Consider the following 11,414-nt stretch of genomic DNA (forward strand, 5'->3'; position numbering starts at 1 on the left):
ACTTATTGTGTTGTAGTTTGTGGCCATTACTCTTCATCCTGTCACTGAGCACCACTGAGAAATGTCTGGCACCATCCTCTTGGCAGCCGCCTTTGAGATATTTATATGCATTGCTGAGATCCCCTCTCAGTCTTCTCCAGACTGAACAGGCCCAGCTCCCGCAGTCTCTCCTCATTAAGAGAGACGCTCCAGGTCCTTAATCGTCTTTGTGGCCTCCGCTGGACTCGCCCCAGCTGCTGCGGTCGCCACGGTGCTGTTAACGTTCGGCGCTTCTTTCAACGGCGGCTCCTCCTCTCTGCCGCGGCCCTCTTGGGACCCGGTTCCTCGGCAGCCCCGTGCAGAAGACCGGGAGCGGCCGCGGGCGGAGCCCCGGCGGGAAGTGAGCTCAGGCGCACAGGAAATCCCGCCCGTGCCGCGGCCCTGTGTTTGCGCTGCGGGCAGAGAAAGGAGCGGAGCGCCTGCAGCGGCCCAGCCGAGCCTGCCGCACGACACGGGGCCGAGCCATGTCTGACCAGGTACGGGCAGCTGTCCTGGCCGCGGGGGGACGGGACGGCGGGCGCGGTGGCCCCGGGGGCGCGGGAGGAGCTGCCTGCGCCCCCCCGCCCGCACTCTCCGCGGCCGCGGGGCAGCCCCGGCCCGGGGCGAGCGGAGTCGCGGCCACCCGGAGGGCGCCGGGGAGAATGTTGCCCTAGGGTTGTGTGTGTGCGTGTGGATGCCGATCTCCGATCCCGGCCGAATTCGGGCCCCTCTCCCCCTGCATTTTAATTCGCCTTTCCTCTTCCCTCGGGGTGTTTCGCGAGGAGCGCGGGCGGGCTCCAGGCAGGGATAGTCGGGGGCTGGGGCGGCGTCTGGACAGAGCGGGATCGCCGCCGGGGCAGCCCCAGCCCTGGAAACCCGGGAGTGCAGGGAGGGGTGAGCCGTGTTGTACAACAGTTGTTTCCTTTCGTTTTCCATTTTCCGGGTGCGTGGTAGGATGCTCTTTCTCCGGAGCGGGCTTTGTGCGGGTTAGGCTAGGCTTGCCAGGTCCCCTGTTCGCCCTAGGAATGCGAAAGCTTGGTTTTCTCCTCCTCTTTTTCTCAGCTGAGCGTTGCTTGCCTGTATTAAACACCCCGTCCTTTATCTGTCCTGCCTTCGCTCCTTGTAATATTCTCGTTATGCCCCTGTCATTTCTGTCTTCTGAGCCGGGGACTTAAATAGTTTCTTGTACCGCAAGTTCCTGGGTTGCTCGGCCTGGCATGTATACAGTGCTTTGCTTACAACTATTGCTTTAGGCTATGTGACCTGCTGGTGGAAAGTTAAAACAGCGTTCCGGTTTTAATTTGTATTCTGTTTTGCTTTATTTTTTATATTGTCGTCATAGGGCACTGTTTCCTAACTTCGGTTTTTCCACAGTGTAACTAACCATCATGATAATGTCAGTACCTACAAATGTTTCTCGGAGTGCTGTGAAGTCAAGAATAGTACTAGTGCCAGCCAGGAAATTAAAAGTCCCCAGAGACAAGGCTAAGCTTGGTGCATACCGTGTGTGCTTTGGGGAGTAGCCTTGGTGCAGTGTGAGCGGTGAAAAGAAGCCAGTGCTGTGTGCGCTGGTGGTCTTCCTCCCCGCCCCCGACTTCCCAGCACAATGCAGCTGACGATGGTGCTGCTGCCTGTCTGTGCCTGTGCCTGGGAGAGGGGCAGCTGGGAGCTCAGCGATTGCTGGCTCCCAGTAGGACACATTGCCCCTGTAGTAAAATACGTTAAAGTGACTGCGTTTAAAAAAATCCACCAACAAATTCTGAGCTGGATTTTATAGACAGATGTTCACGTGACCTGCTCTGTAGTTGTCTGCATATGTGATCCAAGGCATGTTTTAACAAATAGCAGCTTTCATTAGGTAAATCCTTCTCCAGGCAAGTTCTGCTAAAACACATACATATTTTGTCTTTGGGACTGCTTGAAGTTTGTAAAATTCCATGTATGCGATAACCTGTTGTGGCTATATATCTTAAAGGTCTGCGAATAAGGACCCTGCTGTTTATTTTATTAGATAAGCAAAATATTGTTAGATGTTGTGTCATTCTCTTCTGGGGAGACTGTGCAACAAGAGCTAAACAGATGTTTAAGTAAAAGGATAATGTAGCATTTTGCAAGACTATAAATCTCATTCTTCTGTTTATCAATCCTACAGGAATAACTGGTTTATCTAAAATTGTGAATTGCTTACAGTTCTTTTTGGCTCTGGAATTAAGTTAAGAGGGGGTCATTTGTCACCAGTTATGATTATTTTGACTTGACTTTACAGTCAAAGAAGTGTACTGGGCTCTGTTACTTTATTTTCAGTGGGAAATTGACTTTTATGATAAGTAAAAATGCTTGAAAGAAGGGCAGGCTTCAAAAAAACACATGGCTGCCTAGTGGATCTAAGCAAAACCAAAACAAAACACAAATTGTTTTCCCCTCCCCTCAAGTGCGTTGTGCTGGTTTTGCTTTATTTGAATCTAAATGTTATCTGTTCATGTACTGCTAATAAAGAATGCTATAGTTTGTATGCATTTTTCCACTCCTATAAAAAAATGTAAGCATTTATTTGCTTTGTTAGGGAGTATATTGTACTTCTGTTTCTCTAGTAATTTTGGTTTTATTGATTTTTCTTTAAAATGCTGAGTATAGGGTTTGTTTTTTTAAGGTTGGACATTGAAGTTTGAGCACTTCTGAAAATTGGAGGAGGAAACTTGCGATATGTTGCCTCACAATGTTTAGTTTGTGTGTGTTTTGTTTTTGCTAGTTGCAATAGCAATACCAGTGTGTTTCATCCAAGAAACTTTGTGTGCTTTTTAGGGTCGTTATATAAGTGTGAGACAGTGCTAGGGGCCTTATTTTGTGCTCTTTAGGAAAACTGCAGTGAAGCCTTTAAAACCCTAGGCATCTAATGAAAGTTAGAAATTGGAATGTTGTGGTATTTCTGGTCTCTTTGTATGGTGGTTTTTTTCATGTCCTGTTTCATGAGATGCCCTAAGCACCCGTTCTTTTCACAGGGCAAGAAGTCTGGAGGCTTGCTTGGAAATTGCTGATCGAGGATTTTGTTAATGAATGCTTGTAGTTTTACAATCTTACAATCTCCTTCCTTTCTTTATTTTTAAATGTTTTTGTGATGCCTTTACCATTTGGCATTGAATGGCAGTATAGTTCACTGATGAACTGCAGAGAGCATTTTCAGACTTGCTGGGTCTTGTATCCTGATGTAAAATATTTTGCTCCTATTTTAAGCTTTGGTTATTGGCACTGTCAACATTTGATTTGATATTTCTTTTTTCCTGAAGCTACAGCTTTCTTTCCTTTTATTTTGTGGGTGAGAGGTTGCAGGGCTTTAAATGAGCATCTTTATGATTTGAAGACTTCAATTGCCTCTGCTTATTCTACTGTTTGCTGCTTTCCCTATTTGTTTTTAATACTAGAGCCCTCTTTCCTTGAGGGTAGGAATCAAACATGAATCATAGTTTTATCACTCATATTGGCCAGAGGCACTGTCATAGTAGCAATGATAATTAGTAATAGCTTGTATGGGATGATTCGGTTTGGAAACCTGAGTAGGCAGATCTGTTACAATGCACAGAACTATAACTACCACAAATACCTCTACTGCTGGGATAATAAGCTGTCATGCAATTTGTAAAGTAAATTTAGACAGTGGCTGACCTGAAATGTCATGTAAAGGGACAGTGTTCTTACAAATTCTTTCAGTAGTAGTGAAACAGGAGCTACTTTTAAAGTTACAGACTTCAGATCAGTAGAGATCTGAATCTTGTTCTCATTTCTAGAGGTCAGTAGTCCTGCATAAAGACATGAAAAGTGCTGTTTGAGCAAGTTATCAGAACAAGTTGCAGGTTCTTGTTTTTCTTTCTTTCTAGTCAGGAGTGAATACCAGTGTATTTCTATTCCTCCAAGTAGTCCCAGGAGCTTAGAGTCCAAATATGTTAGGGAAAACTTTGGTGCACAACACAGGTGATCTGACTGTGTTACCTGTGAAGACTCCTTTCATGCTTCTAAAGTGACTTGCTTGAAGGCCTGTGTGTGTGAGTGTCAGGCTTCTTGAAAGCTTGGGTTCAGTTTCTGGATTTGAGCTTGAAGGGTGATGAATCAGTCCCAGCAGTTTAGGTTGTGCCCAGATGGGTATTTAAAAAAAAAGGTATTCAAACCAGGCGGAGTCTCTGGCTCATACTTCTTTCCATTGTAGAAACTGCACTGATCTGGGTTGAGGCAGAGAGTCAAACTGATAGAAAGAACACTTCCTCTCTTTCTTTACTCCAGATTGAGACTGGTACAGATGGCAAAGGTGTTTGCAGACTTGCTCTGTGCCCTTCCCTGAACTTTTAATGTTCAAAGAAGTTGTGTGTGTTTAACCTCTTTAAGGAGGAGAGAAAAAGCTTCAAAAGGTTTTAATCTGGAGATAGATACCTATATGGATGGATTTAATAGAGAAGGCTAGTATGCGTTTTTGGCACTTGATCCTAAATTTCAAGTCCAGCCATACAAAGGATATTTCTGTACACTCAGCAAAAAGTCCCTTTAGGGGTGGGAGAAAGCCTATGGTAGGCACCTGTACATATTTTGTTTATTTTGTCTACAACATTAAGCAGTAAAATATAAAACACGAAACACGATCAGCAGGGTATCGGTGTTTATGACTACTTGGGAACAATTCTTCACTGAGCACGATCTAGACCTGATGTCTGTGTAAAATCCCTTTGTGCTTCAATAGAACATAACTAAAGGCCTGATCCAGGATATGTAGTGACAGGCAAGGAACGGGGTTAATAGTACCTGATTTCTCACTTGTTTCATCTATCAACCAGTAACATGAAAACTCTGATGTCCTTAATTAATGTCTTAGAGTGTATAACACTTAAACCCTTTTGATGAGCTTTAGTGCTCAAGTTGTTGAATCAAACTTGTCTGTACAGTTAATTCTTATCCTGGAAAGATATCAAAACACCATAGTGCTTGGAACTGCACCTTTTTTAAAACTTTAAAGTATTGTGGTCTTAAAACAAATGTGTTAGAAGGAAGCTTTTTGTTGTCATAGAAAAGAAGGTAGCTGACCAGCCTTTTGAAAATAAGGACTGCCTTTGATGCAATGGGCTGAAAAATGTTTGCATGGTTCACTCTCCCTAAGTTTATAGGGTGTCACAAGTGCTTTCTGTTTACTCTCCTCACAATTCTTTTTTTCTGTCAAGTATCTGAGCCTCTTAGTACACTTCTTGTGGGGTTTTTTTGCAATTTGTTTGTTGTCTAGGAGTTAGAGGTATAAAATCATGCATCTTATATTTGTATGTCATCTATTTCCAAATGATTCTTCTCTCATCTCTTATGTTCTTTATGGTGTTTCTTCTCATTAGTTAAACTTCTGACAAGTAGACAGACAACCTTTCATAATACTATGTTGCTGTTATTTTTGTGCAAACATGGAGAAAGAAAGAAATAAGACAACCTGAGTAGTCTGATTTCATGCAATAAAGAGGATGACAACTGCCACGTTGTCCAGTGAAAATAATGAAGTGTTGAACTGATCAGGTTGTTTTACATTTTTCTTGCAGGAAGCAAAACCTTCAGCTGAGGACTTAGGAGATAAGAAAGAAGGGGAGTACATTAAACTCAAAGTCATTGGGCAGGTGAGTTTTTTACATAACTGCTTGTTGACATTTGATGGAAGTGTGACTTTTTGTATGGTAGAAATGACCAAATGAAAATTGATACTTTCAGTTCTTCAGTGTGGATCCTCCCCTGCCATAAACTACTTCCAGTTGCCAGTAACGTGTGTTAGTATACTCTGGTGTGCTTTTTTTAAAGCATTGAGGGATTAATTTATCCAAGGGTTTGAATTAAGTAAATGGCAAACTTGATAAGTTCAGGTCTTCAAAGTTTGTAGAGTACTCTAGGCATGAGGTCATCTTTCTTTTCAGGGATAGGAAAAGGATTCTGTTGGCTGCCTTGTTGGTAGATGTAGCAACCACATGAATGGTGGATTAGAAGTCTGTATTCTGGCTGTGTTGGCATGTGAATGTTGAGAATGTTGGAATCTTCTGTGCAAAGAACCCCTAGCTCAGATGACTTAACTAGGATTGTTTGTTGGAGTAGTATTGTTTGCTGCAGTTGGGTGGAGACAGATGACCTTAAAGTAGGACTAACAGAAACTACCTTACCTCTTGCTGGCCTCATCAGCAATTATGAGAAGACATTGAAAAGCTGAAAAGTGGCCCACATGGCTTTTGCACAGAACCCCTTGCAATCTGTTTATCTACAGCCATTTTGACAGTTGCAGCTACTTGTATCTTATGGTTGGTGGAAAGGACTATGGAATAACGAGGCCTGAGATTTCTCCTTACGTTAGTCTTGCATTGCCAAGTCGGCCTGTATGCTAACTTCTAGATAATTACTCTAATTGAATAAGGTTTCATATATATTCTGAAGTACAAGCTTTAACTTGTCTCTTTAGGAGTCTCAGAGCAGAAATCCCCTGCATATGTATGTTTGTATATCATCTGGTTAAAAATGGAAGCACAGACTGAACCATGTATGGATTTTAGTAATTTTAAATCCAAAACCTCCATGTTGAGCCTAAGGCTATACTATGCCATCTGTTTTTTTAAAAAGAGCTTCCTGTGGAAGTACATAGTGAATTTAATGACTGACAAATCATCGTGGAGGTTCATGTTATGATGCACCAAGGTATGCATGGTTAAATCATATTCATGTTTCATGTAAGTTCATGTAACATTCAGTTCTACCTCAGTTTTTTTCTTAACGAAACACTTAAAAATAACATAAAGTTAGTAGTTACTACAAGGAGAGTAAATTTTTTTCTTTTCTGTCCTTAGGACAGCAGTGAAATTCACTTCAAGGTGAAAATGACTACACACCTCAAGAAACTCAAAGAATCATACTGTCAAAGACAGGTTTGTGAAACAATGACATTCATTAAAAAAAAAAAAATCCAAACCACTTTTCTCACTGTTCCTTTCAAATACAGACTTTTGAGGTATCTGATGGTACAAATATAATGGATCTCCTCGTTTCTTTTTGACAAGTAAAAGTGATTCCTATGTAAGACAATTGTGAAGTTTGTAGTAAGTTAAAATTACTGTTTGAAAATATGTAGTGGCTGCTCAGAAAACACAGAATTTGTTTTAAAATGCCCAGGTGTGCACTTATAGTTACTTTAAAATCCTTTGTTTCCAAGCAAAATTGGCTTGAAGCTGTAGAATACTGCACCTTCGGATGAGGGTGGCCTCAGGCATTGCTACAGCCATTAATATGGTAATCAAGTAACTCTGGCTATTATACCCTAAGTTAAAGAAATCTGCAATATTAATTGTGGATGTAGGTAAATAGTAACAGCTGTTACAGAACAAAAATATATCTTCATTTCTAGATTCTGTGGCAGATATTGTGGATTCACAGCTGCTATTTCCAGAAGCCCTGGCCTAGTTTGCCCTCAGCTTTGGGGATAGAGGTCTTGTGTGGCCTTTTCTTGGATAAGTGTGTTGGAGTTCACTTCAGGAGATATAATCATAAGTAATAAAATTTTGGGGGCTTTTTTCCTCATATTTTGAGAAGTTGGACTTGTCATTGAAGTGTTCTTTTATGAAATGTGTTCTTTTTTGCTATCTTTCTGGAGTAGGAGGAAAGAGTAGATCAAACACCAGATACATTTGTAGCTAAATCCAAATGATTAAATTTATGATTCATTTTAAAAACCTGAAATTTTTTAAAAAGTCTTGAAAATAATTCATGCTGCAGTCTTACTGACTAATGAAAATATGTGTGTGGAATTCTTTCTTTAATAAATAAATAATTCGAATGAACACACCTTTATCTCCTGGGCTGAGTTCTGGAGGGTCTATGATTTCCTTCAGCAGCAGTCAATGCAGTTTTTGGTGTCAAGTAGCCTTTCTTTGGTAAAGGGACCATGAACATTTCTTCCACATTGACCACAGGGATTGTTGAAACTGTGAAGATCTGTCCTTACCTGAGAATCTTCTGCCTAGTTATTTGCAAGCAGTATTTGAGAGCTAATTGATGTACAAACTGTGTGATATTTCACATGAGTTTGTTTTGCTCGTAACTTGAAAGAAAGGAAAAGGTGAGGTGTTTACCTTATCTATTGATGTGAAGTATGACATTCTGCCAGAACATGGGCACATTGTGCAACAGACATACTTTAACTCTATTTACCTTTGGGATGTTTGTTTCTCCTTGTTTGAATGCTGTTCCTTTTTCTTCCCCTCATCTCTGCTTTTGTTCCCAGTGCTGAGCATTTGCAGAATTGATAATGGTAAAGGTTGCAATTCCATTCTATAGCCATAGAAGATTGGGAAAATAAGGGTAGGAGTTCATGAAGTAAGCATCATGCTCTTGTTGTCTTAGGATCCTTAAATAAGGCTGATAATGCAGTTCAGAAAAATACATGTATAATGATATCTTGAGAGAGAGGGTATAGTCAGTACTTAATTTACAAGTAAAGACAAGTTTAAAAAGTTAAGGAAACTTCCAAGTTGTTGAGCTAGAACTCCAGTGGGACTCTGGAATAAACATGCATTTTGGAACTGTCATACTTTTTGAGTCACTTCTTTGTAGTCTTCATGAATACAACAGGATAGCTGAGCTCCCTGTGTAACAGGAACTAACGCTGTTTTATGACTTTCATGTGTTGTTTTTATTTAAGATGTTTTTTCTTGTAAACCCATGCAAGATTCAGTAAGTTGTTGGTTTTTTTCCTTACACATCTGTGTGTTTTTTTAGGGTGTTCCAATGAATTCACTCAGGTTTCTCTTCGAGGGTCAGAGAATTACTGATAATCATACCCCCAAGGAGGTGAGTTTCTTTCTTGAAATATAGTTTGGTTTCTCTAACTAGGATCTTTTAGTTAGGCAGATAGGCAGTTTGGAAAGAGACTGATTGGACCTCCATGTGTAATGCCTCAGAAAGGAGGGTGTAGTCACTGCTTACTAGAGGGGGGAAAAACATGAAGGGAACTTTCCAGTTGTTGAGCTTGAACTTCACTATGACTTTGGAATAAATATGCATTTAGTTCACATTTAGTAGATCAAAGTGTAAACAAACAGAAAGCAGTTACTTCTGTCCAGTGACTTCCACCAATTGTTATGAAAAAGCAGGAAGAAATACTCATAATAATGACCTTCTGAAAAATCAAACTTGTTGACTGTGAAATTGAACAAATTGCTCTCTGTGAGAGAATAGTTGTAAACAGGCTTTGAGTTGCCAGCTGTAGGTGTTAAGCTGTATTGTGAGCTAGTAGTGCACTATAGTATGTATAATTCACGTGGCTCTGCAGCTGGTGCATTCACTATGATGTTGCTGATGTTCTTGTTCCCCCTAAACAAGGGGTTTTGAGAAAGGTAAAACCAACAATTTCCAGGCTAATGTGTACTGCTCCACAAGTAGGTTTTTGCTATAAGGCTTTTGCTTTGACTCAAATACCTAAGTCTGAGGAAAAAGGACTAACAAGTCACAAGTATTGTCTAGTGAGATGGTGACTGAAACTTTTTTCACCCCTTTGATGAATTATGATGGGATAGAGGAACAAAGCATTTTGTATAATTTGTCTAGGACCTGCTCTGATTTCATCACACCAGATTTATAACAATTATTTGCTGTTTTTCTCTGTTCTCACAGCTGGGGATGGAGGAGGAAGATGTGATTGAAGTTTATCAGGAACAGACGGGGGGTCACTCGACAGTTTAGATCCTTCTGTTTTACTTCCCCCTTAATCCTTTTTTATTTTTAAATAATAGTTCTTTTGTAATGTGGTGTTCAACACTGAAACTGGCACCCCATCTCTGGGAGTTTACTTTCAAGCGTCTGGTATTTTGAATTCTCGTGCTCATTATACACTATTGTTTCTGTTTTCATTGTGCTGAACTTCTGTGATCCAGCTGCAACCTTGCTCCCCTCTTCCCTTCTGCCCTCCCCTTTAGGAATACATGTACTCACATGCATTTGTATGTTCACTGGGTTCGTGCATTTCAGGCACGAAGGCTGTAAGATCTGCCAGGTGGGCGAGTGTTCTTAATGACTTCCATATCTGCCCTGAAGTTTTGATGTGTGACTGTCTCACTCCTGGACTATAACTTTCAGTGCGAGATGAAGTTTTTCAGAGAACTAAACTGTGGAGAAGTTGTGTATCCATAACTCAGAGCTATTTTGCTTAAATTGTGCTGATGGCCCAACGAGGAAGATTGCCGAGTTGGAAATGGAAAAGCTAGAACTGTTGTCATCTGTTCCTTGCTCCAGAGATGGCTTTGCTGAAGACGTGAAATTGAAAACCCTAATGATTTTTAAATCTTACCAGAAGAGCCCAGAAGCATTTTAACCTCATATAGCAATTAGTATGTGCAGGTATCCATGCAAGAATGTTCACAGCAGCCAACTGGTGTTACTTTGACACTCTTGTTTGTACCTTTTGGCCTGGGACGTGGGTTTTGAATGGACATTGTCTGTACCAGCTTCATTTAAAATAAACAAAAAAACCAATTTTATAAACAACTTGCATTTTCTTTTCAAATGTTTGGAAATGAGTAAAACCATAAGAAGTCATAATTAGGGCATGCTTTTCCAGTGACTGTAAGTTTAAGCCAGAAAAAAATTGTGCTCTGTAAATATACCTCATAATTTTTTTTTTTTCTACTTGCCCTAGTAAAATACTTGATCTGCTTGTTTTGCAGGTGACTATTAGAGACTACCAGCTGTTTCTTTTCTTGGTAGAGAATATTCACATACAGTTACATAAATCTTCACTTCATGCACATAATTTAAGCTGAAAATGCAACTTGGAAGTAAATAAAGATGGCTTTTAATGTCTACATTTCACATGCAATGGTACCATTAAATAATCTATGATGGATGATATGGAAGTGTCATGACAGTTCACTGGGCATCAGTATCAGGGTCTACATGTTCCAGCTACTTACAGGTTACAGATGGTCAGTTTGAGAGCTTGTTACTGGATATGAAAGCTGAGGTGGGAGATTATGGGCAGAGTAGTGTGAAGAGAAGATCTTGGTACTCTCCCTGCTTCAGCTTTTTTGCAGATAAATAGGACTAGTTTGGTAGATCAAGTTCCATATAAATGCCAGCTTCAGTTAAAGACACGTTTTAGTGCTGGCATACCTGGAAAAAATAGCAGGTTTTTAGTACTTTTTTAATGGCATTTGCTGTGAAGCTAGACATGCATTTTCTTTCATGCTTGTGGTTGTCCTGTTCCTGATTTAGTAATACTTTTGTATGCATAATTGCACTAAGCAGTTTTTTAAAGATTAAAATTTTTGTTTACAAAATGTCAGAATATGGGGTTTTCTTAAACTGTTTTATGTAATGCAGTTCTTAAGGAAAGAGGGATTGCTATGATGACGTAG

At 40.6% G+C, this 11,414-nt stretch overlaps 1 protein-coding gene across 1 annotated transcript; it reads left to right on the forward strand.

The window, feature by feature from the left end:
- The first annotated feature begins 391 nt into the window (after window positions 1–391).
- SUMO1 (small ubiquitin like modifier 1) lies at window positions 392–10,734 on the forward strand. Its single transcript, XM_039554834.1, has 5 exons — window positions 392–515; window positions 5,577–5,651; window positions 6,858–6,935; window positions 8,782–8,853; window positions 9,676–10,734. Exons 1-5 carry the CDS (start codon window positions 504–506, stop codon window positions 9,742–9,744), a joined length of 306 nt encoding a protein of 101 aa, XP_039410768.1. The 5' UTR covers window positions 392–503; the 3' UTR covers window positions 9,745–10,734.
- Window positions 10,735–11,414: the final 680 nt, after the last annotated feature.

Source organism: Corvus cornix, chromosome 7 (genome assembly GCF_000738735.6).
Source record: "Corvus cornix cornix isolate S_Up_H32 chromosome 7, ASM73873v5, whole genome shotgun sequence".
NCBI classification, from domain to species: domain Eukaryota; kingdom Metazoa; phylum Chordata; class Aves; order Passeriformes; family Corvidae; genus Corvus; species Corvus cornix.

What these genes read in the sequence shown, in the direction of transcription:
- SUMO1 (XM_039554834.1), top strand. An exon ending in AACTCAAAGTCATTGGGCAG is followed by an intron (nt 5,652 to 6,857) that starts GTGAGTTTTTTA and finishes TTCTGTCCTTAG; the next exon opens with GACAGCAGTGAAATTCACTT. An exon ending in ATAATCATACCCCCAAGGAG is followed by an intron (nt 8,854 to 9,675) that starts GTGAGTTTCTTT and finishes CTGTTCTCACAG; the next exon opens with CTGGGGATGGAGGAGGAAGA.